This window comes from Echinops telfairi, unplaced genomic scaffold, assembly GCF_000313985.2.
Source record: "Echinops telfairi isolate 266 unplaced genomic scaffold, ASM31398v2 ScPeMD7_29;HRSCAF=101, whole genome shotgun sequence".
Taxonomy (NCBI): domain Eukaryota; kingdom Metazoa; phylum Chordata; class Mammalia; order Afrosoricida; family Tenrecidae; genus Echinops; species Echinops telfairi.
The window spans coordinates 10,482,366-10,506,568 of NW_022103926.1; the positions used below are offsets into that span (position 1 = coordinate 10,482,366).

General features: G+C 46.9%; 1 protein-coding gene across 1 annotated transcript in view; it reads right to left on the reverse strand.

The window, feature by feature from the left end:
• CLTCL1 (clathrin heavy chain like 1) overlaps positions 1-24,203 on the reverse strand; it is a 110,717-nt gene that overhangs the window by 26,323 nt on the left and 60,191 nt on the right. Inside the window, exons 14-19 of the mRNA XM_030885458.2 lie at positions 23,879-23,961; positions 20,957-21,082; positions 20,588-20,730; positions 19,270-19,504; positions 15,589-15,711; positions 11,299-11,444 (exon numbers count right to left, since the gene is read on the reverse strand). Of these exons, the coding sequence (XP_030741318.2) occupies positions 11,299-11,444; positions 15,589-15,711; positions 19,270-19,504; positions 20,588-20,730; positions 20,957-21,082; positions 23,879-23,961 (856 nt within the window). The remainder of the gene's footprint in view (positions 1-11,298; positions 11,445-15,588; positions 15,712-19,269; positions 19,505-20,587; positions 20,731-20,956; positions 21,083-23,878; positions 23,962-24,203) is intronic.

The following is a 24,203-nucleotide window of genomic DNA, read 5'->3' on the forward strand; positions in this document are numbered from 1 at the left end:
GATGTAAGGATTGTGATACGAGTTGTATGAGCCCCAATAAAATGATTAAAAAAAAAGAAAGAAAGAAAAAGATTCAGTTTCAGCAACTGTAGTCAGGCATTATGAGTCAGAAACAACTGGATGACAGTGGTGGAATCCCTGGGAGGCCACTGTGGTGGAATCCCTTGGGGTGGGGTGGGTACTATTGTGGGTTTTCCCAGATCTTCTCTTTTCCCTTTCAGAGCCGACGTATATGTTTCTGTCACTTATGGTTCCTCTGCTACGTCAGAGGCACAACCCAGGAAAACAGGTGATCGCTGCCGGGAAAGGGGGAAGGTGAGACCTGAGAAGACTCACCAGGACCGTCCTGGGGATTCCATCAGAGGGGCCTGCTATGCTACAGTCCTACCACGTACTGCATCGTTAGGAGCTAGAGTAAAGAGGCATGGCACGATGGTGAACGGCTGGGCTACTAACCAGAAGGTGGGCAGTTTCAACTCGCTCGACAAAGGCCTAGTGATCTTCTTCTATAAAGAGTATGGTTTATCATGGGCAGCCATCCAAAGTGGCAAGGAAAGGAGGATGATGGAGAGAGTGATGGAAACCAAAGACACACAGACACATTTGGTCCCATGGACAAATGGACCACAGGAATCTCAGTCTCCATGACCCGAGACCAGAAGAACAAGATGATGTCCAGCTAGGACCAGCTACTACCACCAACTTGCTCAGAGAAGGTCCTGAATAGAGAAGAACGAGATGATGTCCAGCTACTACCACCAACTTGCCTTAGACGGTCCTGAATAGAGCAGGAGAAAAATGTAGAGCCATACTCAAAATCATCACAGAAGACCAGGTTCACTAGTCAAAGAGGGATGGGGGAGCCCCTGACACTATGGACCTTCAACATCCTCCAGACCTAGAACTGAACTCACACCCCCAGGTCTTGGTTTTCAGCCAAACAATTGACAGGTCTACAAGGGGAACAGCAACACTAGGGAAGGAGGGACACCTTCGAAAAAGCAACCATTTGATATCGAAAGGGCAGCCTTTCCCCAAGGACAAGACTCAGCAGGGTTGGGAAAGGAGGAGGAATGGAAAGGAGAACCACTGAGGGGAAAAGGGACGTGTGACTTTACATTTGTGGGGATTTCAAATCAAGGATGAGAAACAAATGGATATGCATTGCTGACTGCAAACTGGTATCTGCTCTGTAGGCCTTCACTCAAATCACAATAAAAAGTTAAAAAGAAAGAGAGATCACAGCTACGAGGCAGTTCTGCCAAGTCCCATGGGGTCACTATGAGTCAAAATCGACTTGACATAATCAAACAATACAGCTCGTTTTCAGTGTTTTTGAATGTTTGTTTTCTTAAATCCTATTGGGTGCATTTTTGCAAAACTTGTTACCTATGAAAACCTGAAAAATCAATATAATCCACCAAATTTCAAATCTAGAGAGGAAAAACCACATGATATGAATTGATTCAGAAAAATATTTGACAAAACCCAACACCCACTAATGAGGAAGACTCTCAGCGAGCTGGAGATGGGTGGAAACTTCCTGCACCTGATGAAGGGTGCGCATCTGTACACAAACTCCAGTTAACATCACACTCAATGGTGAAGCGTCTGTACACAAACTCCAGTTAGCATCACACTCAATGGTGAAAGACTACGCAGTTCCCCCCATGAGCAGGAATCATCAGTTGCTCTATCGGAGAAAGAGGAGGCTTTCTGCTTCTGTAAAGTTTTATAGCCTCAAGGAATGTGAATGATATGTCAATAAAACTATATAAAAAAAGATCCACAGCCTCAGACACCACAGGGGAAGTTCTACTCTGTTCTACAAGGTCGCTATGAGTTGCAATCAATTTGATGGCCGTGAGTTTGGCTTTGGTTTGAGGAGGTGGCAGAATACAAGATTAACAGACCCAAATCAATTGCATTTCCACATACTAGCGATGTACCACTGAAAATAAAAGCAAAAACTTGATCTACAGTAGCTTCAGAAACATGAAACACTTGGTGTAAAGTTAGTAAAAGATGTACATGGGGACTTCGAAGGCACAGACAGAACCTGTTTAAGACAGTGTAGCAACGGACATATATGTAGTGACAAGCTTCCTCTGGAAAAGGACTACAGGAACAATTTCCTGGTATTGTGCATGTGTAATGACCATACTATGCAATCATCTATGTAAGCTTGAGGGAAATATTTGGCTGGAGGCCTGTGTGGTGTGACGAGCATAGATATATATACCCGGTGGGCAGTCCCATGGGTGTTGTGACAGTCCTTCTGTCTTGCTTCAGTTGAATAAAGCTATGACCCCCACAGAGCTTGGATTGAATGTCTTTGGTTTGAGGCTTACAGAGGAGTAGCATGCCCTTTGGACATGTATTAGCAGTCCTGAAAGAACTTTGTGATATGTTCAGATGAACAACTGTATCCTGCGTGTTTCTCCCTCACTGCCATTAAGTCAATGCCAACTCATAGCAAACCCCGAGTTTCTGAGACTGCAATTGTTTATGGGAGTGGAAAGCCCACTCATTTCCTTCATAAACCCTGTAATCATGTGAGTTTGGTGTGGCCATCGCGATGAATATTAGATATAAAAGCAGAGCATGCTGCTTGAGCAACAGAACACACAATGGTACTACATCTATTTACTGGCGGTTATCTTAATTGCTCTTTTGGTTTTTGCTACTGGAAATGGTGCGGCTTTCAAGATTCTTGAGCATACCTCCTGATGCACACACAGGGACTGGGCTCATAACCCAGGGCAAAGGTTGCTGGCCACATGCTGTCTTCTAACACCCAGCTGTTTTCAAGTGGAATGAGTATGACGAAGTTCAGCTGTGAGGCATCCTCATTAGCACTGATTGGGAGGAAGTAATCAGATGGCTCACAGCAGTCGCACTATCTCCTTGACAACCACATCCTTTTCTTTGGTCCAGCGGATGCCTTTTGTCTCTTGCCTCTCTAGTGCCGTCCTAGGGTTTGAGTAGCTTTCTGTTGGGCTGCTTCACTCTTTTGTTCATCTCCTGTGCTCTATGTAACGGCCAATTGCATATGATGCGAGCACAAACACCTGGGCCCTGTTTTTAGGCTTCCTTTCCCACCTTCTTCGGAGCCCTGCTGGCGTGGTGGTGAAGCATTGGGTTGCCCACCGTAAGGTCAGCATTCATTTCAATAGTGCTAGTTATCAGTTTGTTTTCCACTAAAGGGTTTATACTTTTGGTGATTGACTTAAGAGTTCAGTAGGTCATCAGGATATAAACTCTAAGAAGATGACAACTTTGCCTTTTGTACGTAACACATTTAATATACTTGAAAGCTATCTATTCATAGTAGGAGATAGATGTCCAGTTTTAAAAATTTCCCCTGTGGATAACCAACCTTGCCACAACACTTATTGAAAAATCTATCATTTCAATCCACAGCCAGTGTTGTCGTAATTCAATTTCTCCTATACATATGGATCTCTTTGGGGGCTCTTTGCTTATTACAGGGGTCCGTTTCTCTCTCCCTTTGTCAAAACCGGATGGTCTGTCTTTTTCATTCCTTGTCTCTGAGTGCCTACAGGGAGCCCTGGTGGCACCGTGGGCTAAGCATTGGGCTGCTAACCACAAGGCTGGTGACTCAAACCTACCAGTCACTCTGAGGGAGAAAGACAAGGCAAATTGCTTCTGTAAAGATTTACAGCCTCAGAAACCCTGTGGAGCAATTCTGTGTCCTATAGGGTCATGAGAAGTTGGAATCAACTGGATGGTAGTGGGTTTCTTTTATGTGTACATTTGCCTTTGCTCTTCTACGCTCAAGAGCAGGTTTCAGAGTCTCCTCTGACATCCACTTTGGTCTTTTCTTTCTTCCCTGTCTTTGTAAGGGCCCTTTGCTGTCTTCATGTATGATGTTCTTGATGTCATCCCATGGCTCATCAGGTCTTCTGTCATGAGTATCTAATGCATCCAGTTTGTTCTTGGGATGGCCTTGAAACTCAGGTGGGATATCTTCAAGGCCATAGTATGGCTCTCGTGGCCTTGTTTGATTTTCTTCCTTTTGAGTTACTAGGAATTTTAGTTCGCTGCTCCCAAACCATAAGCTTTCCTCATTGTTTCAAGTGGCTGCTAATTCCTTTGCTCGTTAATCCTGCTTGTTCCCCACGGGGTCATGTTCTTTCTGACTAAAATGCACTCCTTAGGGAACATCTACTATTGACCAACTCTTTCATCCAATTTGTAAGAAAATCTCTCCCTTCCCCATTACTCTTAATTTTCTCATTCACTGCCATCAAGGCAATTCTGACTCATAGTGACCCTACAGGGCAGAGTACAACTGGCCTGTGGGTTTCTGAGACTGTAATTCTTGGTAGGAAGAGAAAGCCTCATTTTTGTTCCTCCTGAGGAACAGCTAGTGGTTTCAATCTGATGACCCTGTGGTTAGCAGTTCAGCACATAACTATTATGGCTCCTACCCTTAATTTTACAAGATATATAATTCAAGGTCAACAATGCCTTCTTATTTGAGCACTCTATGGGCATGGTATCAGGGTTCCACTGAGACTACTGAGAAGGTCCAAGTTAGTCCTTTGCAGGGACCCTATCTTCTCATCAGTTACTTTCAAAATCTCTCTCTTCTTTCCAATAGTTTTATTGGCATATAATTCACATATCATACAATTCAATAGTTCAATCACATCAAGAAGACTTGTATAATCATAACCACAGTCAGTTTTGGAACATTTTCTTCATTCTTGTACTTAATGTTATTAGCTCCCCATTTCCCCCCAATCTCCCCTGCCATACCCCCAAGGGACCATTATAAATCCAGTGACTGTCTCTATAGATTTACCTATCTTGGATTTCCTATCCAGAAACAGCAAAACAAACAATGACAAAGTAAAACAGATAAAAAAACCTCAATGGAAAAGAAACAGAAAATATAAAAAACTAGAACAAATGTAAATGGATCTTAAGGGAGATCAAATGATAGCGCAGTAAATTCTAACCTAACAATCCACTTTCCCCAAATCTCTGTTTTTAATGCTCGACAGTTCTGCTATCGAGCATGTAAAGGTGGATTTCCTTGACAGTTGTTAGGTACCCTCCATCTGAGAACTCAAATGTTGTCAGTTTTAGAAAAGTCTCCAGCATTCACTCTCTCCCCAAAAAGACTCTCGTTTTCTCTTCTCTCTGGAGCTGTGAGGCGATCTCCCTTCACCTTGTATGCATGGCAAGCACTTTCACAGTAACCGCTGACCTCTCTTGGCTCCATTCTGGGGGCCATTTCTTTACATCTACCTCCAAATATCTCATTGGAGCTATCTAACACTGTGCACTCCGTGTGAGGCTGGCTTTCGTTCTTTCTTTCTTTTGTTTAAAGGCTGATTTTCTTAACACACTTCTATATTTTATCCAAGTTATTTTGTTCTTTTTGCAAATCTGGGGGTGCAATGCTGGAGCCCTCAGCGGATAATGGAAAGATCTGAAGGAAAAAGAAGAGGCTGTCTGTTCCCATAAAGATGAACAGCCTCAGGAACACTGGGGAGCGGTTCTGCTTGGTCCGGTAGCATGGCTACGAGGCAGCGTGGCCGGACACAATGGGTCTATGGTGCTGGTTTTTTATTTGTTTGGGTTTTTGAGCACATCACACATAATTTTATCTTATGTGCTTGGTAATTACAATAGAGATTACAGTTGCTAAAGGTGTGGTTCTATTTGGTTACTGTTGGCTTCCGTGAATGGTGTCTTATTTTTTCAATGTATTTTGACAACCTGTTGCACTTTTTAAGGATCTTTTTTGATCCTTGCTTCAAATCCACCAGTCATTCCTGAGAAGGGGAAGGATATGGGTGTCTGCTCCTGTAAGGATGGACAGTCTTGGAAACACTATCTAGGGTCACTATGAATTGAAGGGGCAATGAAAAAGAGGAAGACCCTCAATGAGAGAGACTGACACAGTGGCTGCAACACTGGGCTCAAGTGTAAGAACAACTGCGAGGATGGTGCAGGGCCCAGTGGTTTTTTTGTTCTGTTGCACATAGGGTTGCCATGAGTCAGAATTGATTCGATGGCCCACCACCACCACCATGAATTGGATTCAACTTGATGGCGTGGGCTTGGGTTTTGGTCTGGTCACTGTTTTCACTTTGAGCTCATTCTTTCTTGTGATGTTGTCTGCCAGAATTCTTCTAGGCCCTCCTTGAAGGTAATTTCTTAAGATTCTAGTGTTTCAATTGCTGAAGACAAAATGGGTGCATAAGCAAATATGGTGAAGAAAGCAAATGGTGCCTGGCTAGCAAAAGATAATAGCATCTGCGGTCTTGAGGGCTTGATGTTAACCAAGTGGCCATCTAGCAGAGAAGCAACAAGCCCATATTGGGACCAGGTTAAAGACATCAGAAGACCCCAAACAAACAAAAAAACAACCCCCCCCCATATTGTTGAGAATGAGGAGGGTTGGGGCATCTGTAGATAATGGGACATCCCCTCACCGAAGGGTCACAAGGAAGGGTTGAGTCAACCAGGGCTCAGTAAAGCACTGATAAAACACACAATATTCCTCTGGTTCCTTGAGGTTTCCTTACCCCCCACTATCATGACCCCAGTCCTACCTTTCACTGAGGGCTAGTCCAGAGCACGTGCACAGGTACAGATAAGAAATAAGAGCTCATGACACACAGAATCCAGGAGCAGGAATTGGAGTAGTGATACAAGGTGGGTAGAGAAAAGGTGGGACAGGAGGGGAGGGAGGGGGAACCAATCGTAATGACCGACATATAACCACCACTATTTCAAGGACGAACAACAGAAACTGTGGGGGAAGGGAGACAGCAGCTGGTGTAAGATATGAAAATAATAATAATTTATAATTTATCAAGGGGGCACGAGGGTGGGAGAGAATGGAGGGAAAAAAGAGGAGCTGATACCAAGGGTTCAATAGAAAGTAGATGTCTAGAAAATAATGATGGCAACATATGTACAAATATGCTTGATACAATTGATGTATGGATTGTTATAGGAACTGTAAGAGCCCCCATAAAAGGATCTTTTAATTAAAAAAGAAAAAAGTTTCTCACGTTTGGTTGTACATCATGAATGGTATCATCAATGGCACTGAAATATACATGTTCAATTGGAGAATGTTTTGTTGTGCATATATTTGCCAGGGGACATGAATTTTCCCAAAAAAAACCAGAGGAGGGCCAACTTGTGGGGTCAGCTTTGCTCTCACCATCCAGTGTCATGGTTCAAAGAAGCCCTGGTTCTTTTGTTCTTGTTGGTTTATTCAGCAGAGGGCTAGGTAACTCTGGTGTGCCTTTAGTTTATTCTTACAACGAGATGAAGTTTATGAGTAGAACTTATGCCTCTTTCAGGCTTTTGCATTTTGTCTCCTGTCCTCTGTGGTTTATAGGCCACAAGAGCCACAACCTAGGTTTCAAAGGGCTTGGTAAGAGCCAGACTGCATTTCTCTGCTTTCTCTAAGTTCCTGCTCTCACTTAGATTTTGATCACACACTTGCTGGCTCATGGACCATGTTAGGCAGAATTCTCTAGAGAAACGAAACCAGGACACTTATGATTTTATATATATATATATATATATATGGATAGGTTTATACAGTGAGAAAGAATGTAACAGCTAATTAGTTCACACAGCAGTACAATGGGTTCAGTTCAACTCACTTCTGTGGAACAGTTAATATATTGGAAGTCCTTTAACTCACATGGGTTGCCGGGTCTTCTCTCTCGGGCAAGGCAAGCAGAGTCTGCCCACAGGCAACAAACAGTAGGGTGGGCCACCAACAGTCAATAGCTTGGAAGCTTAGCGAAGCAGGCCTGGATGAGATATCGAATGCATATAATGCAAGGCGACAGGATCCACCAGCCTCAAGCTCAAGTAATGTACACACCAGCAGCGTGGCAAAGCAGGTCTGAAGGCGTCTCAAGGTCTAGGGACATGATCCACGGGTTGGCCTGCCCACAGGTAGTGTAGCTCACAGGTTGAGGCAGAGAATTAACTAAAGCAGTAGTACGCTCCAGCATGCTCTGATCACCAGAGAGCAAGACACAGGAGGGCAAGCCTTGTTGAGCCATTTATTTTTTTGCCCTTCAATCAAACTGTGACCTGATTATTCTCTCATGTTCCAGGTTGGCACAACGTATCACATGGATGCTACTTAAAAGATAGTTTGTATACAACATTGATTTTCATTTTCTCCAAGGACAGTGCCTACCTCACTCTCTAATCTGCTATTCTGCCTACCCAGGCTATTTCTATCTACACTTACAGCTACCGCTGGGGAAGCAATCAGTCCCAGGGATAAAAGAAAGAACCCGAGGTCCTTCTCAGGTCTGGCACACAAATGTCCAAGGCAATACAGAGTCAGAATCACATTGTGTTTGGAAACGTACATAACTTATTAAAGGGGGGTGGTCAGATGGCAACACACAATATCCTAGTCACCTTAAAAACATTCATCCATGGACATCGAGTCAATTCCAACTCATAAACCAAACTCAAACCAAACTCACTGCCACGGAGTTGATGCCAACTCACAGCAACCCAACCAGACAGGATCAAACTAGCCCTGTGGGTTTCTGAGACTGTACCTCTTTATGGGAGTAGAAAGCACTCTGTTTCTCAGAGAGACTGGTGGTTTTGAACTGCTAACCCTACATGTAATCACTGTGTCACTAGGGCTCCATTCCAATGAATAGTGACCCCACGAGAGAGCAGAAGTGCTTCCTACGTTTAAAAACAAAACAAAACCCCCTTACTGACATCAAGTTGATTTGGACTCCTAGAGACCCTATATAGGATTTCTGAGACTGTAAATCTTGATGAGACTGACTCATTATTCTCCCTTGAAGCAGCTGTGGGGTTTGAACTGCTGGCCTTGTGGTTGGTAGCCCAACACAACACTTGCGCTCCCTGCCATCAAGTTGATTCTAACTCATCGCAGCCCTACAGGACAGAGTAGAACTGCCCCATTGAGTTTTCAAGGCTGTAAATCTACAGGAGCAGAGAGCCTCATCTTTCTCCCACAGAGTGGCTATTGAGTTTGAACCAAGGACCATATGATCACCAGCCCACTACACCACCAGGGATTTTTTTGTGTATGTCATTTTTTTATTGTAAATTGGGTAAAAGTTTACAGAGCAAATCAGCTTTCCACTAAATAATTTAGATATTTTTTCTCATCTCACTGATTGTAATCCCCATAATAAAATATTATCTCACTTTCTCCCACTGTTTCCAGCTTCCATTCCTCATTCCTCCCTAGCCTTGGGCACAACATGCTACCCTTTTGATCTCAAATGGTTGATTATTTTCTGGGAGTTCATACTACCTTAGTGTTACTGTTCCCTTTAGAGCAGTGGTTCTTAACTTTCCTAATGCTGCGGCCCTTTAATACAGTTCCTCATGTTGTGGTGACCCCAACCTTAAAATTATTTCCGTTGCTACTTCATCACTGTCATTTTGTTACTGTTATGAATCATAATATAAATATCTGAAATGCAGAATGTATTTTCATTGTTACAAATTGAACATAATTAAAGCACAGTGGTTAATCACAAAACATGTAATTATATAGTGTAAAATATTTATGTTTTCCAATGGTCTTAGGTGAGCCCTGTGAAAGGGTCATTCGACCTCCAAAGGGGTCACGACCCACAGGTTGAGAACTGCTGCCTTAGAGACTTCTCCTTTGTTCAGCTAAAAATTGCACCAGGCCTTGGATATTTAACTCTGGCATCATTCGGGCAGGGAGTTATGATTCCATGAAAGTGTCACTTCAAACTAAAGACTTACCATGAAACATTCCCAAGTTGCAAACAGAAACAAAATCAAAACCAGACACACACCTTTCCACAGTAGCATAGCACTGATGCCTTTTTCTGGCCGACAAAATCGACCTTCCAATACAACCATCACATTTGGAAGTATGAGGTCAATGTAACGTCATCTGTTGGATACCTGGAATTTGGTATGGAATTTTAATGTGGCAACAAATAGTGGATGAGACCACACCCACTGCTGTGGAGTCAATTCTGATTCAACAGCGACCTAGAGTTAATTCCAAATCACAGAAGCCCTGTAGACAGAGTAGAACTGCCCCCATAGAGTTTCAAGGCTGTGGATCTTTACAGGAGCAGACAGCCTCTTCTTTCTCCCTCAGAGTGGCTGGCAGGTTCGAACCACCCCCCTTGAGATTACCGAAATCATGGACATAATCAAACCATGAGGTGATCTGCTCATGTTGCTGTCCAGAATGTTCTCCCACACGAACCTCAGCTCTGACTCATGTTTCTACATCTCCACTAAGATAGGTCCAGATGAGGGTCTTCTGTCCCGTTTCTGTGCAGCAGTCATCGTTACTCCAAGTGTTCCACATGCTCGGGATATACAGGGAGTGCCCTCAGAAGACGCTACAGCTCCCCTTCCTAAGCAATTCTGGTCTTAAGTTAAAGAGAGTTTTAAGAAAGAAACCATGTGAGCTAGAGCAGTGAAGAAGGAGGAGGAGGAGAGGGGAAGGAGGAAGAGGAGAAGGAAGAGAAGAAAGGTTTCCTGCGAAAAGCAGAATTAGGCTGGTCCCTAGAGAAGGACATCATGCTTGGTACAGCAGCTGGTGAAGGAGATGGATTGACACGGTGGCTGCAGCAATGGGGTTAAACAGGGGAGTGATTGTGAGGATGGCGCAGTAGCAGGTGGCGTTCTGTTCTGGAGTACAGGGGATCATTTTGTGTCAGAAGTGACTGAATGGTGCCAGGCAATCACAATATTGGGGATTTGAGTAGAATTATTGTCAAGGAAGTCCACCGGTGAGACGGACTGACACAGTGGCTTCAACAATGGGCTAAGACATAGCAATCGTGGTGTGGACGGCGCAGGACTGGACAGTATTCTGTTCTGTGATAACACTGAGTTGGAATCAATTCGACTCCTCCTGACAACAACAACTGAGATAGGTAGGAGGCCGAGTGGTACCGTGGTTTAAGTACTGGGCTGCTAATTGCTGGGCCAGTGGTTTGAATTTACAAGGCACTTGGCTGGAGGCAATGTGCTGCTGTAAAGCTATCCAGCCTCTGAAACCCAGAGGGGCAGCTCAGCTCTGTCCTACAGTCCCTGTGAGTTGGAATCTACTCAATGGCAATGGGTTTTGCGTGAGATATGTAGGATTTGAATTAGGGGAGGTAAGGGTAAAACTGAGGCTACAGGAGACAGTGAGTAGACTGGCTATATGTTTGGAGAGCAGCAGACGGGGAGGCTGGCTGGGGGATACAACCACCTGGAATACGAGCATCTGAATCTCACCTATGCTCACTGAAGACAGAGTTATCCAGAACAATCTTCTTTAGCAGCTCCAGCAGCTCGTGGGGCAGGTCGGCGGCCATGAAGGCCTTGATGGTGCTGGAAACTTCTTCAGGATCTTGAGTTGCTGGCAATGCTGTCTGCACCACCTGGGTGTTAGAGGTTTTATTAGTCCGGGCAGACTAGAGAAACAAATTCATAGACACTTATATGTGTATAAGAAAGAGTTTTATATACAAGAGCAATTGAATATTGAGAAAACATCCCAGCTCAAGTCCATAAGTCTGTTATTAGCCCCTATGTCTGATACCAATCTATAAAGTCCTCTTCAGACTCATGGAACACATGCAATGATGCCAAGTGCAAGATAATCAAAGGCCAGTGGGTGGAAAGACTTGTGGATCCAGTGGAGGTGTAAGCATCTCAGCGCTGGCAGGGGTCTCCACGTGGCTTTTCCAGCTCAGGGCACTAGCATAGTTCTATGTATCTTGTCAGGTGCAATGTCTCACAGGGAGTAAACAGAGAGAGAGAGAGAGAGAGAGAGAGAGAGAGAATGTCTGCCATCTCCAAGGAGGAATAGAGGAGTTCCCAGAATCCTCAGGAGAAGGTCATGCCCACACAGAGGCCTCATTGGCTATGATCTAATTGACAGGCTAGACTCTACCCTTTCACTCTTAATCCTCTCAAATTGACAAACGATTATATAACTACCAGAGAGGCATTAGAAAGAAGTGGACTCAGGAAAGATCATTCAAGGTTGTCCCTGTGACATGGAAAGAGGGTCAGGACTCCTCCGAGCACTCTGGGGACATGGAGATCCTGGGGAGAATGGGCAGTTCTCAGGGGAGTTAGAGAAAGAGCAGGTCGGAGTCAGTTACAGGGATGTCTGCTTGCTCTGTCTCAACAATCAGGTCTTGTTTCTTCCTCACCCTTGAAAGGGATGCAACTCTCTTATCTGTGCCCAGTGATTCTACTGACTTTATCCCAAAGCCAACAGCACAGTGTGCTGCACACGTATTTCAAATGCATGCTCACTTTAAGTTTTCTTCTTCCCCCTTTTTTAGAGCCACGCTTCATGGCTAACACAGCCTTCACTGTTCTCTATCACGTTTGGTGATGCCCACCAGCATCTTGGTAGCAGCTCTGCTATGGCACCGCTCCATGTCCACTGAGTCACACAGCAGGGCTACCAGTGCAATCAAAGCTCAAGGGAGTCATCTGCCCACCTATCTAAAGGCCGATGGAGACCCACACTCAGAGGGAGAAAGGGTAAAGGAACTTACTGGACCTTAACTTAACACACTGAGATGAAGACAGTGTGCTAGAGGGCACACTTCCCAAGGAGCATCTTACTAGAATACCAGCACTGTGCTCTCCATATGTCCAATTTCCACTACCCCTGCCACTGAGTGGATTCTACCTCATAGCAGCCCTGTAAGACAGGGTGAGCTTGCTCCAGAGGGTTTCCGAGGCTGTCAATCTTTACTGAAGGTGACTGTCTCATCTTTCTCCCTCGGAGGGGCTGGTGGGTTTCAACCGCTGACCTTGCAGTTAGCACCCCAATGTGTAACCAATGGGGCCGCCAGGGCTCCTTCATATCCAATTGGGGGGCTGCCAGTGCATTCAGGCATCTATCATTTTGGCCAGGTTGCCGGTATTTATTAGAGGTGGGCAGTCCACTGGCCCTATGGCTGTGGTGTGCTCCAGGGCACCTGAGACCCCACAGTCTACCAGGGAGCAGATTCTCGCAGTCCCAGTGGCAGAGGGAGAAGTTCTAGGTGAGGAGTCCTGGCGAGCAACCCAGACGGTTGTGCTTGTGAGAAAGGCTGACCTGGACACAGCACCCCAAGTCCATCCGAAGTCAGATGCATTCGCCGGCACCTGGTCAACGACCTTGAGACACTCATTCTCGAAAACCTTACGGCACTTTAGAAGCACACAGGCTGATTCAAGGGCAAAGTGGATTCTATCCATTTGCTTCTACTTGGGCTGTCCCCTCCCTAAGGTTATCTTAGGAAACCGCTCCCTCGGAGCCATACTAAGCTTGTGTTCCAGACAACGGCAGCCTACCACTGTCATTATGCACTCCAATTAGAGGGCCTGGCGGTTTGGGTCTAGTGTCCTACCAGGAGGTGGCTATGAATATTCCAGGGGTAATTATAGGACCAGCACTCCATACAGGGATGTGAAAACCAACGGGCTCTCTCAGGATCCTAGGTTTCTGGATATGGTTCTGTGCGGTGCCAAAGTCCCTCTTGCCAACATGAAAGGACCTGCAGGCCATACCATGTGGCTGGACGTTACCTGTGTGGTAGTTACATAATTTCATGTCAACTTGAAGATATCAAAGTGTAGGGGTGGAGTCTAGCCTGTCAATCAGGTCACAGCCTGATGGTGCCTCCTTGTGGGCATGGCCTTTTCCTAAGGAGGGTGCTGGGAACCCCTCTGTCCCCTTTGCTTTCACCTTCCTCCTGGCTGACGGTGGTTGCTGACGGAGCCCTGGATACGTGTCCACTGCCACGGGACCCACAAGACTTTGCACTCATTGGTGTGCATTCTGTATCATTGCACGTGGCTACGTGAGTCTGAAGAGGGACTTATGGACTAGTATCGGACTTCAGAGACTTGAGTTGGATTGGACTGGGATGTTTTCTCGATATATAACCCTTCTTGATATAAAGCTCTTTCTTCCACATATATGAATGCCACTGGATTTGTTTCGTTAATTGCCCCAGCCTAACAAGACCTTGAACGATGCCGGTGTCTGCAGGCTTGGAGGCAGATCCCTGCAGGGGTGCGAGGTGCGTCCTCTTCTTGGTCCTTTGTTATTCAGTGTTAGGGTTGTTGTTGTTGTTGATAAATGCCAGATGTGGAAGAAATGTATTACATCTGCAGAGGACAAACCTTGGAGATGGATAGGTCTGAGGCTAGTGTTGTTAAGAGACGCTGAGTAAAATCGCTTCTGTACGTTGAAAAGTACAGACTATTTAAAACAAATTGCAACACGGGCATGAAGAAATACAGGATAGATCAAAAGAAGGTGAAACTCAGATAAAGTCAGGTCTTCCAGGTTAAAGAAATGGGCTGTCAGGTTGACACTAGATACAAAGGAGGCGGATGTTTGCATTGATCCCATGTTCAGGACTGAAGCCCACTTACTGGACCAGGGTCAAACTCCCACAGTGATCTTCCCCACCTCTAAACAGTGTGCACAACAGCACAGGGAACGAGCGCTGATGACAGTGGAGGGCACAGTGTAGCAGGAGACACAGAGCTGCAGAGCACAGTGGGTTGTGAGGTACACCCTCTCGGCCAGCCCACACCTGGTCAGGAAGCTTGGGCCCCAGGGCTAAGCACCTGATCTATGGAGACCCCTGAGCAGAGGTGGGAGACGCATAAGGGCCTCTATTCCTTTGGAAATGTTATTAGGAGGGGCCAGCCTCTGGAGACGGACATCATGCTTGGCCCAACAGCGGCTCAGTGATAAAGAGGAAGACTGTCCGCGAGACGGAACGGCACAGTGACCCCAACTATGGGCTGAAACATGGCAGTCGAGAACATGGCGCAAGACCAGGCAGTGTCTCTTTTCTGTTGTCTGGAGGGTCACTATGACGTCAAGCTGGCTCGTTGGCACCTAGCAACAAGGACTGCAGAGGTGGAGCACAACAGAAAGGCTGTTAAGACAACTTTGGGAGCCACTTATCTTTATCAGTTGGGAGGTGGGTCCAAGCTGAGGGGACAAAAAAAAAAGACCTAACATTCAGGCCTGTCATGAGACGTTCTTTTATTGGGGCTAAAATGGATAAGGGCCAACTCCGTGTCTTTAACATATAACCAACCTCATCCTTGGTTCAAATCATTCTCATCGAAGCTACTTCCAGAGGGGAGAGAAGAGCATGAAAATGAAACAAACTCAAAACAACAACAACAACAACAAAAAGAAAACAAAACAAACTCTTGGCCATCAAGTTGAATACGACTCACAGTAACCTATTGGGCAGGGTCGTACTGTCCCTCAGGGGTTCTGAGACTTGTAAATCTTTACAGGAGTGGACAGCCTCCCCTTTCTCCTGAGGGAGCCACTGGTGGGTTCAAAGTGCCGACCTTATAGTTAGCAGCTTGATGCACTAGGCCACCAGGGCTTCTTTTGGGAAGAGACTAGAGGGCCCCAAAGATCTGCCCAATCATGCAGTTAATGTCTCAAACAGAACTGTGACACCAGCCCACTTGAGCCACAAGATGACGGGCGCACACACCTCAGGCACATGCAGAGCCTCGGTTCCCGTCATTCACCTGGTCAACTAGCTGTCTCCTGTACGGGTTGGTTTCCTCCAGGACGTGAGCCCAAAGTTCTGGATCCTTCCTGCGCACCAAGTAGCAGGCCTCACTTTTGAACAGAGCATTCTCGTTGCAAACCTGAAATGAACGCAGGCATGGGTGTGGCTTGAACAGTGCACCAAGCGGGAGGTGCTTGGTAGGACACATTTCTCAGTGAATTCTTTGTGTTCCATCATATGCTTGGAGAATAGATGCTGTCCGGTGATCTGGGAGGAGTAGTCCCCACCCCCAAGAGCTATATCCCAGAGCTGCAATTCACCACCAGGGGACACTGCGTTGTTGACAGAAACCTACTGCTGACAGACCTCGTGTTCCCACTCCATTGACCAAAGGGCTGCACAGAAGCAGTGCTGACCAGTGGGGCTTTGGTCAAGGATGGAGATGTCTTGGTGATGGGACAGCCACCTCCCAAGAAGCAAGAAGACCCCTGAGGGGCTGTTGCTTTGCTCCTTGGTTTTCAGAAATGGGCGAGATTTCCCAAGTGGACTTCTTCAGAGAGTCTGTTGCTAGAACTCACCCACTCCCATCGAGTAGATTCCAACTCGCAGAGATCCTACACGACAGAGCAGAACTGTCCTTGAGGGTTCCGAGGCTGTCAACCTCTCTGGGAGAGGACAGCCTCATTTTTTCCCCTTGGAGCAGGCGGTAGGTTCCAACCACTGGCCTTGTAGTCAAGTCAACACTGGGCCACCAGTGAGGCTTCTTTTTGCCGGTGGATCTGAACAGAGTGTCACACCCCCATCTGAACTAAAAGGGAAGCGTCGCCTCAGGCCTAAGATGCTGACCATCAACTACCATCGAGTTGATTCCAACTTATACTGACCCTGTCTAGATAGGGTTTCTGAGACAGTCTGGTTTTTTTACAGGAACAGACACAGCCTCGTCTTTCTCAGGTAGCGTGGCTGGTGGGTTCTGAACTGCCAACCTTGCATTTAGCAGCCTAACACCCAGCCCACAGCACCATCAGGCCATTAAACTGGGTTTTAATAGAAAAGATGCAAATTAAGACAAAGGTGACTTACTGCTATCTAACAGTAAATGGAGGAAAATCCCAGTTTTAAAAACAAACAAACAAACAAACAGATAAAGGCTCCCTCCTCCCCTGCGGAGCTGCCAGGTGAGAGGCCACGTCCATTCAGTCCATGTCCATGGTCAAGGGTCCAAAAGTGAGACTGCAGCAAAGTTGTTCGTGTTCAACTCTCCATGTTTGCCCAGAGCCCTTCCTCCCCAGTGGTTCTGTTGATGCTCATGTCAGATTCTCTGAAGGGCTGGGGACAGACAGATCTATCAGGGGGCTTACAGTCTAACAAATGTTAGGCTCAATCCCATGAGAGTTCTGTTTGCTTTGTATTTTTTGGCCCAAAGGGTAAGAAGTATTAACAGCTGAAGAAGAATCCGTGCATGTGAATTATGGCGCTGGTGCAAAATATTGAAAGCACCATGGCCTTCCAGAAGAATGAACAGATCTGTCTCGTGAGGAGTATAGATCGCATGCTCCTTAGAAGTCAGGCTAGTGAGACTAGGTGTCACGCACTTTTGACAAGTTTGCAGAAGACCCTGGTCCCTGGGGAGAAACATCAGACTTGGTAAAGTAAAAGGTCGGCATCAAATCGGAAGTCCCCAAGGAGATAGACTGACACCAAGCAACAACATTAACGGTGCGTCTGGTTCCACAGCTCAGATGGCTTATCCAGGTCACATGGAAAGAAAAATGAAACACACATGGATTCCAGCCAGGCCAGGGGCAAGCGGGAGCCCTGGGGGAATGTCTCTAGTGTTCACTGCTGGGAAGAGCGGTTTCATCTACAGGGGATCACCTGAGGAAAAGGAGTGGGAGAGGAGAAGGCGCACAGCACGGGGTCTCCTGAAAACCTGCAGGCCACTCAGGGTGGAGTCTGAAGAGGAGGCTGAGCCGGTCGGCAGGAGTAGAATGCAGAAGTCCAAAGAGAACCTCATGGGTCAGGCGAAGGAGTTCAATGTCAGCTACGAGGCACCAGGTGCAGAGAGTATGCACAGAAGTGCCACGTGAGAGTGTAAAGACGGTCATCCATCCATCTCACTGCTGTCGAGGGGATTCCTACTCACAGCAAGCCCACGGCACACAGCAGACCTGCCCCAGAGGGTTTGCAAGGCTGTCAATCGCTATAGAGGCGGACTGCCTCATCTTTCTCCCACAGAGCAGCTGGCGGATTCCACTGTCGATTTCTCTATCAGTGGCCCAACGATAAACTCATGGTGCCAAGGCATTCGACCGTGTGGATCCTAACAAACTGTGGAGAGCACTGAGAAGAACGGGAATTCCAGAACACTTCATGGTGCTCATGTGGAATCTGTACCTCGATCAAGAGGCAGTTGTGTAAACAGAACAAAGGAAAACTGCATGGTTTAACGTGTGGAGGTACGTGCATCAGGGTTGTATCCTCTCACCAAACTTATTCAATCTGTTCACAGAGAAGCTGAATGTTACGAAGAATGTGGCATGATGATTGGAGGAAGGCTCACTAATCTACAATGGGCAGCTGACAAAGCATTGCTTGCTGAAAGTGAGGAGGACTTCAAATACTTGCTGGTGAAGGTCAAGGATTTCAGCCTTCGGCATGGATTACAACTCAGTTTAAGAAAACAAAAATCCTCATAACTGGACCAGTAGGTAACATTATGGTAAATGGAGAGAAGATTGAAGTGGTCAAGAACTTCGTCTTGCTTGGATCCACAATCAATGCTTATGGAAGTAGCAGTCAAGTGATCAAATGATGCATTATATTGGGTAAATTGGCTGCATGAGACCTCGTTAGAGTACTGAAAAGCAGGGAGGTTACTTTGAGGACTCAGGTGCGCCTGACTCGAGCCATGGTGATTTCCAATCACCTCATATGCACATGAAAGTTAGACACTGACAAAGAAAACGTACAGAATCATCATTGCATTTGAATTGTGATGCAGGCGGAGAATATTCAAAGGACAGCCAAAAGGACACAACAGTCGTGGAAGAAGTACGGCCGGAGCACTCCTTCGAGGCAAGGATGGCGAGACTACTTTGGAGATATTATGGGGGAGGGGGGCTGCCCCTGGAGAAAGGACACCAAGCTTGGTAAAGTAGAAAGGAAGCCCAAAAGAAGGCGGCCCTCGGTGAGCTGGGTTGACACAGTGACTGCCAGAGATCAAGCACAGGAACCACTGTGAGGATGGCGCAGGGCCCGGCCCTGCTTTGTTGTGTACACGGTCATTATGAGTCAGAAATGATGCGATGGCACCTAACGACAACAACAGTCAAACGGGACATACACTGGTCAGCACCAGTGTCTGAAGCATAAGGACATCTCATGTCTGGAGGAGGAGCCCTGGTGGTGCTGTGGGTTGGGTGATGGGCTACTTGCCACAAGGTTGGTGGTTCAAACCCACTAGCCGTTCCTTGAGAGTCAGATGAGGCTATCTGTTCCTGTAGCTATGAGTCGGAATCACCCCAAGGACAGTGGGTTGGGATTTGATTTGGTGTACGAAGAGGGACCTCATGAGCCACCTGGGTCAGGCATCCAGAGAGCCCTGAATAACACCCCTCCCCATAGACCACCCAGCTAATGCCCTGCCCAGGAGGCCAGTGCGCCTCCCAGCAGCTAAGCTGTACCTGCAACCCACCTGGATGAGATGAAGGTCACATTGTCCCCGCTCATAGGCTACGCAGGCCAGATGGGGGTTCCTCTTCTCACAGTATCGGCCCACGACGATGCTGTCATAGAAGGCGTTCTCCCTCAGGAAATGCTCTGGGCTGCTGTTACTGTCCACGTAGATCTTGGCCAGGGCATTGTGGGTGGCAGGCTCCTCACAGCCTTCCTGAACCCTGCTCTCCAGCCACGGCAGCAGTAGCTTCAGCCTGTGGACGTCACAATGCGGATATCGGCGACATTCAGGGTGTCTCCTGGGCCCTTAGGGCTGCTTTTCAGAAACACAAAGAACCCTTCCCCCAAGTAAAAACCACCCCCCTCCCCAACAAAATCCAAACACAAACCCTCTCATCTCATTAACTCCAGATTGCTCTGGAAACAAAATACAGAACTGGTTTCCAAACTGCCTTAGATTGCTAGAGGAGCCCTAGTGACATCATGGGTTGCTAACTCTAAGGTCAGCAGTTCAAAACCACAGGCCACTTCTCAGGAGGAGGCGGCGGCCCTCTGCTCCCTTAAAGACTGACGGCCTCGGAAACCCACAGGGGCAGCTCTACCCTGCTTTAACAAGGTCTCCATGAGTCAGAATGGATCTGATGGTTGTTCACTTGTTGTTTTGTTTTTCCTTTCAATTGTTCAGTTTCTTCTCCACTGGTTTTCCAAGGCTCACTAACAACCCCCCCCCCCACCCAAACAACCTCACTGCTGTTGAGTCAATGCCCTCATAGTCAACCTACAGGACAGTACAGAACTGGCCCTGTGAGTGCCGAGGCTGTCACTCTTTATGGGAGTAGAAAGCCCTCTCTGTCTCCCTCAGAGCGGCTGGTGGTTTTGAACTGCTGACCTTATGGTTAGCAGTGCAGTGCTTAACCACTATGCCACCAGGGCTCTTCTCTGGTTATCCAGGAAAACATCAAAGAATTCGAGAATAGATCTATGAATTGGCACAAAGAAGACCGGCCTTGAGACAGAACTGAAGCCGGGCAGCTGACCCCTGAAGCATTAGAGAGAAGCCTACATGCACTGTTATAGAGGTGATTGACGCCCAGCCACCCTACAGGACAGAACGGAAGTGCGCCCTGTGATTTCAGAGGCTGTATGTCTTTACAGGCACAGGCTGTCTCCTTCCTCCCACGGAGCAGTTGGTGGGTTTGACCAGCTGGCCGACTTTTGGGCCAGGAGCCCAAAGATGACCTCACTGTGCCACCGGGGCTTGTAGAGGGAGCAACAGATGTAACCATGGACAGTAGCGCCCAAAGGGCAAGAGAAAATATCACGTTCAGATACTTTACCGGTTTCTTTTTTCGACTTCAGCCACTAGCTCATCAGTTGGAAACTGCCCTCCAACCACCATGATGAGCTTTTTAATGACCTCCTCACAACAGTCCACATCTAGCAGTCCTCCGACCACAGCTGGGGTCCGGCGAGGGTTCACCTAGGGAACAGTCAAGGTGGTGACTTCCTCACTGCAGACCCAGGTCATTCGTACCAGCCCCCTGTCCTACTACACCCTGGGCCTGGGTGACATGGACAATGATTTGAAAGGGCTCCCCTCTAATGGACAGTCTCTGATACATTGTTCAAGGTTAGAGGTGGTCTCTCAGGTATGAATGATGACCTCCCCCACCTGGCGGAGTTAGAGACAGCTGTCCCAGGAGTACCTTCTGGACGTAGATCTCAATGTACTTGTGCAGGTTGTTGCGGTAGAGGTGTAGGATGAGATCGTGGACAAAGCCGAAGCGGTCACACACAATGATGAGAGGAAGCTGGTCTGTGAGCTTGGCCTCCTAGGTCAGAAAGCAGAGGATAAATTAGGCAGAGAGGGCCCCACAGAATAAAATCCCTGAGGCCATGAGCCTTCAAGGCATCCAAATTGAAAAATTCTGATGATCTTAACTTGGAATGGATGTAGGATTCCTAGTGTGAATCTAGGAAAATCAGAAGTTGCCAAAAATGAAACGGAACGCATAAAGGTCAATATCCTAGGCATTAGTGAGCTGAAATGGACTGGTATTGGCTATTTTGAATCTGAAGACCATATGGTTAACTATGCCCAGACTGACACAGTCAAAAGCAGGGGTCCTCAAACTCTTTAAACAGGGGGCCAGTTTACGGTCCCTCTCACTGTTGGAGGGTCGGACTATAGTTTTTTAAAAAAAACATGAACAAATTCCTATGCACACTGGATGAGTCGGTTGCTAAGCTGGACAGGTAGAGGTGGCAAAAACACCAGGCGGGCCGGATAAATGTCCTCGGTGGGCCACATGTGGCCTGTGGGCTGTAGTTTGAGGACCCCTGGTCAAGAGGAATGGCATTTGCAGTCATTGTCAAAAAGGACATTTCAAAATCCATCTTGAAGTACAATGCTGTCTGTGATAGGATTCTCTCTATGCTCTATCAAGGAAAATGAAGCAACACAACTATTATTGCTATTTATACACTGACCAGAAAAGCTAGTGATGAAGAAAGTGAAGAATTCTATCAACGACTTCAGTCTGAAATTGATCAAATGTGCAGTCAAGATGCACTGATAATTATTGGTGATGGGAATGCAAAAGTTGGAAACAAAGAGGAATGAACAGTACTTGAACAATATGGGCTTGGTGATAGAAATGAAGCTGGAGATTGCACAACAGAATTTTGCAAGGCCAATGACTTGCTTGTAGCAAATATCTTTTTCGCTCACTGACTACCATTGAGCTGATGTCGACTCACAGTGACCCTGTCAGACACAGTAGAACTGCCCCGTGTGGGTGGTTGAGACTGTCACTCTTTATGAGAGTAGAAAGCCCCATGTGGGGAACAGAAGGATTTCTCTTAAGTTGTCTCCCCAAAATATGTACCAAACTTAGCTGCTTCAGCGTGACTGTTCTTTAGGCAGCGAAAGTAGGTCAGAGGTTATTCTCCTTAACATTGGCCATCTGTAGTGGCTAGACTATTAGTCTGACTCACCCTAAATAAGGCCCATTCCTTTCTGTTATTGTTCCCTCGAAGCAGTGCCCATAGGCAAGCCTGGGACCATTCTAAGATGACTAAGTTTAGGCTACTATCTTGCCACACATGCCCCCCTATTCCCTCCTCTTACTATTGCACATTCACCCCTAGGTCATCCCCCTCCTATTGCTTGTATTGCCTATGTTAATACCCCTCCTGGTGACTCAGGTTATTGTCCACTATCAGGGAACTTGCATGTCTCCCAGGATAGTAATTGCCCGCTTTATTGTATGAGACACCAGAATGATCAAACTTGTTCTAGAATGAATTGTATTGCCCCTTTCTGTGATGTATGACTCTATGATGTGTGGTTAGCAATAAATAACGAGGCTCCCTGGTACTCGAGAGGGTGGCTGGCCAGAGGGTGGCTGGCCAAAGGGTGGCTGGCCGGAGGGTGGCTGGAGAAGGTGACTAAGGAGGACGAAGCAGTGGCTTCTTCTCTGACGGCTAAGCCCCCTCAACGAGGACCATCAAGCCAGGCTGAGGTGAGATATGCTACCATGAATTGCGTCTGACTCCATTACTTGACTCTATCCTTTAACTCTCATGCTCTCTATGACTTTACTATAATCTCTACTTATTATCGCTGTACAATTGCGCCTACCAAACCTGTGATGTTTTGTGGGGGTTACCTCTTACCCTTAACCCCACAGCCCCATCTTTCTCCCAAGGAGTGCTTGGTGGTTTTGAACTGCCCAGTTTGCAGATTCCAGCCCAACTCGTAACTCCTGCGGCAGGGCTCCTTTTGAAAACACGTGTGAGTTCTAGATGGTGTGCACAGAAGTCAGATTGCCTACATCTGTGGGAAGAGATGGTGGACAAGCTCAGTATCAGCAGCTGACACAAGGCCAGGGGCTGACTGTGGAACAGCCCATCAGTGTTGACTATCAGTAAGTTCGGGATCAAGCTGAAGGAAAATTAAAACAAGTCCCTGAGAGCCCAAATCTGGCAGGAAAGGGTCATATACATGGGTTTATTGTGATACTGCTCCTCTCTTGACAAGATGGGCTGTGTGTGTGTTTAAAGCCGAGCAGCAGAGTTATTAAGCAATAAAGTCAGGACACACTGGGAACGAGACCCCAGCAGGTCTACACCACCAAAGGGCAAGAGTAGGGAGAATGCAACTGTGCCTGGAATGTGGCTCTTTGGGCGTGTTATACTTCGCAAAAAGGGGGGAAACAGAAAGGCACAGCCCTGGAAACCCTCCAGTCTCCTTACCCGTTGGTGGTTCTTTCACTGGCCCAAGTGGTTACGAAAAGAGGAACAGGAACACTGAAATGGATGTAATGTTTTGTGGAGCAGGGGCTATTTTCCAACAAATGGAAAACTACTAGCACCCAGGGGCCTATCCCCACCACCCATTTGTGGTCCTGCTGGTTCTGATTCATAGCCACCCTACAGGATGGAGCAGCACTGCTCATAAGGTTTTGGGGTTGTCCATCTTTAGAGGGGCAGACAGCATCCCCTTTCTCCCTCATAGCGATTCCAACCACCTACCACCAATCCCGTGGTTGCTGTCCCATGCTCAACCCACAGTGCCACCAGGGTTTCTGTACCACACCCTAAGCTCTTCTAGTCACAAGGGATACAGCGTTGATGCCGGCCGAGCACAGCTGCTCTGCACATACCGAAACCCACTGCTGTGGAATCGATTCGCACTCAGAGTGACTCTCTAGAGCCGAGTAGGAGCGCTCACGAGAGTTTCTGAGGCTGCTGATCTTTACGAGGGCACACAGTCTGGGCTCTCTCCCTTTCCAAGAACAGCTTCATGCGGAACCTGCTGGGCCATAGGGTTACTTTTCTTTGCACAACAGGGTCTTAAAACAAGGAACTGGAGGAGATGAGCCAGTCAGGGGGCGATGTAGCAACGATGAAACATACAACTTTCCTCTAGTTCCTAAATGCTTCCTCCCC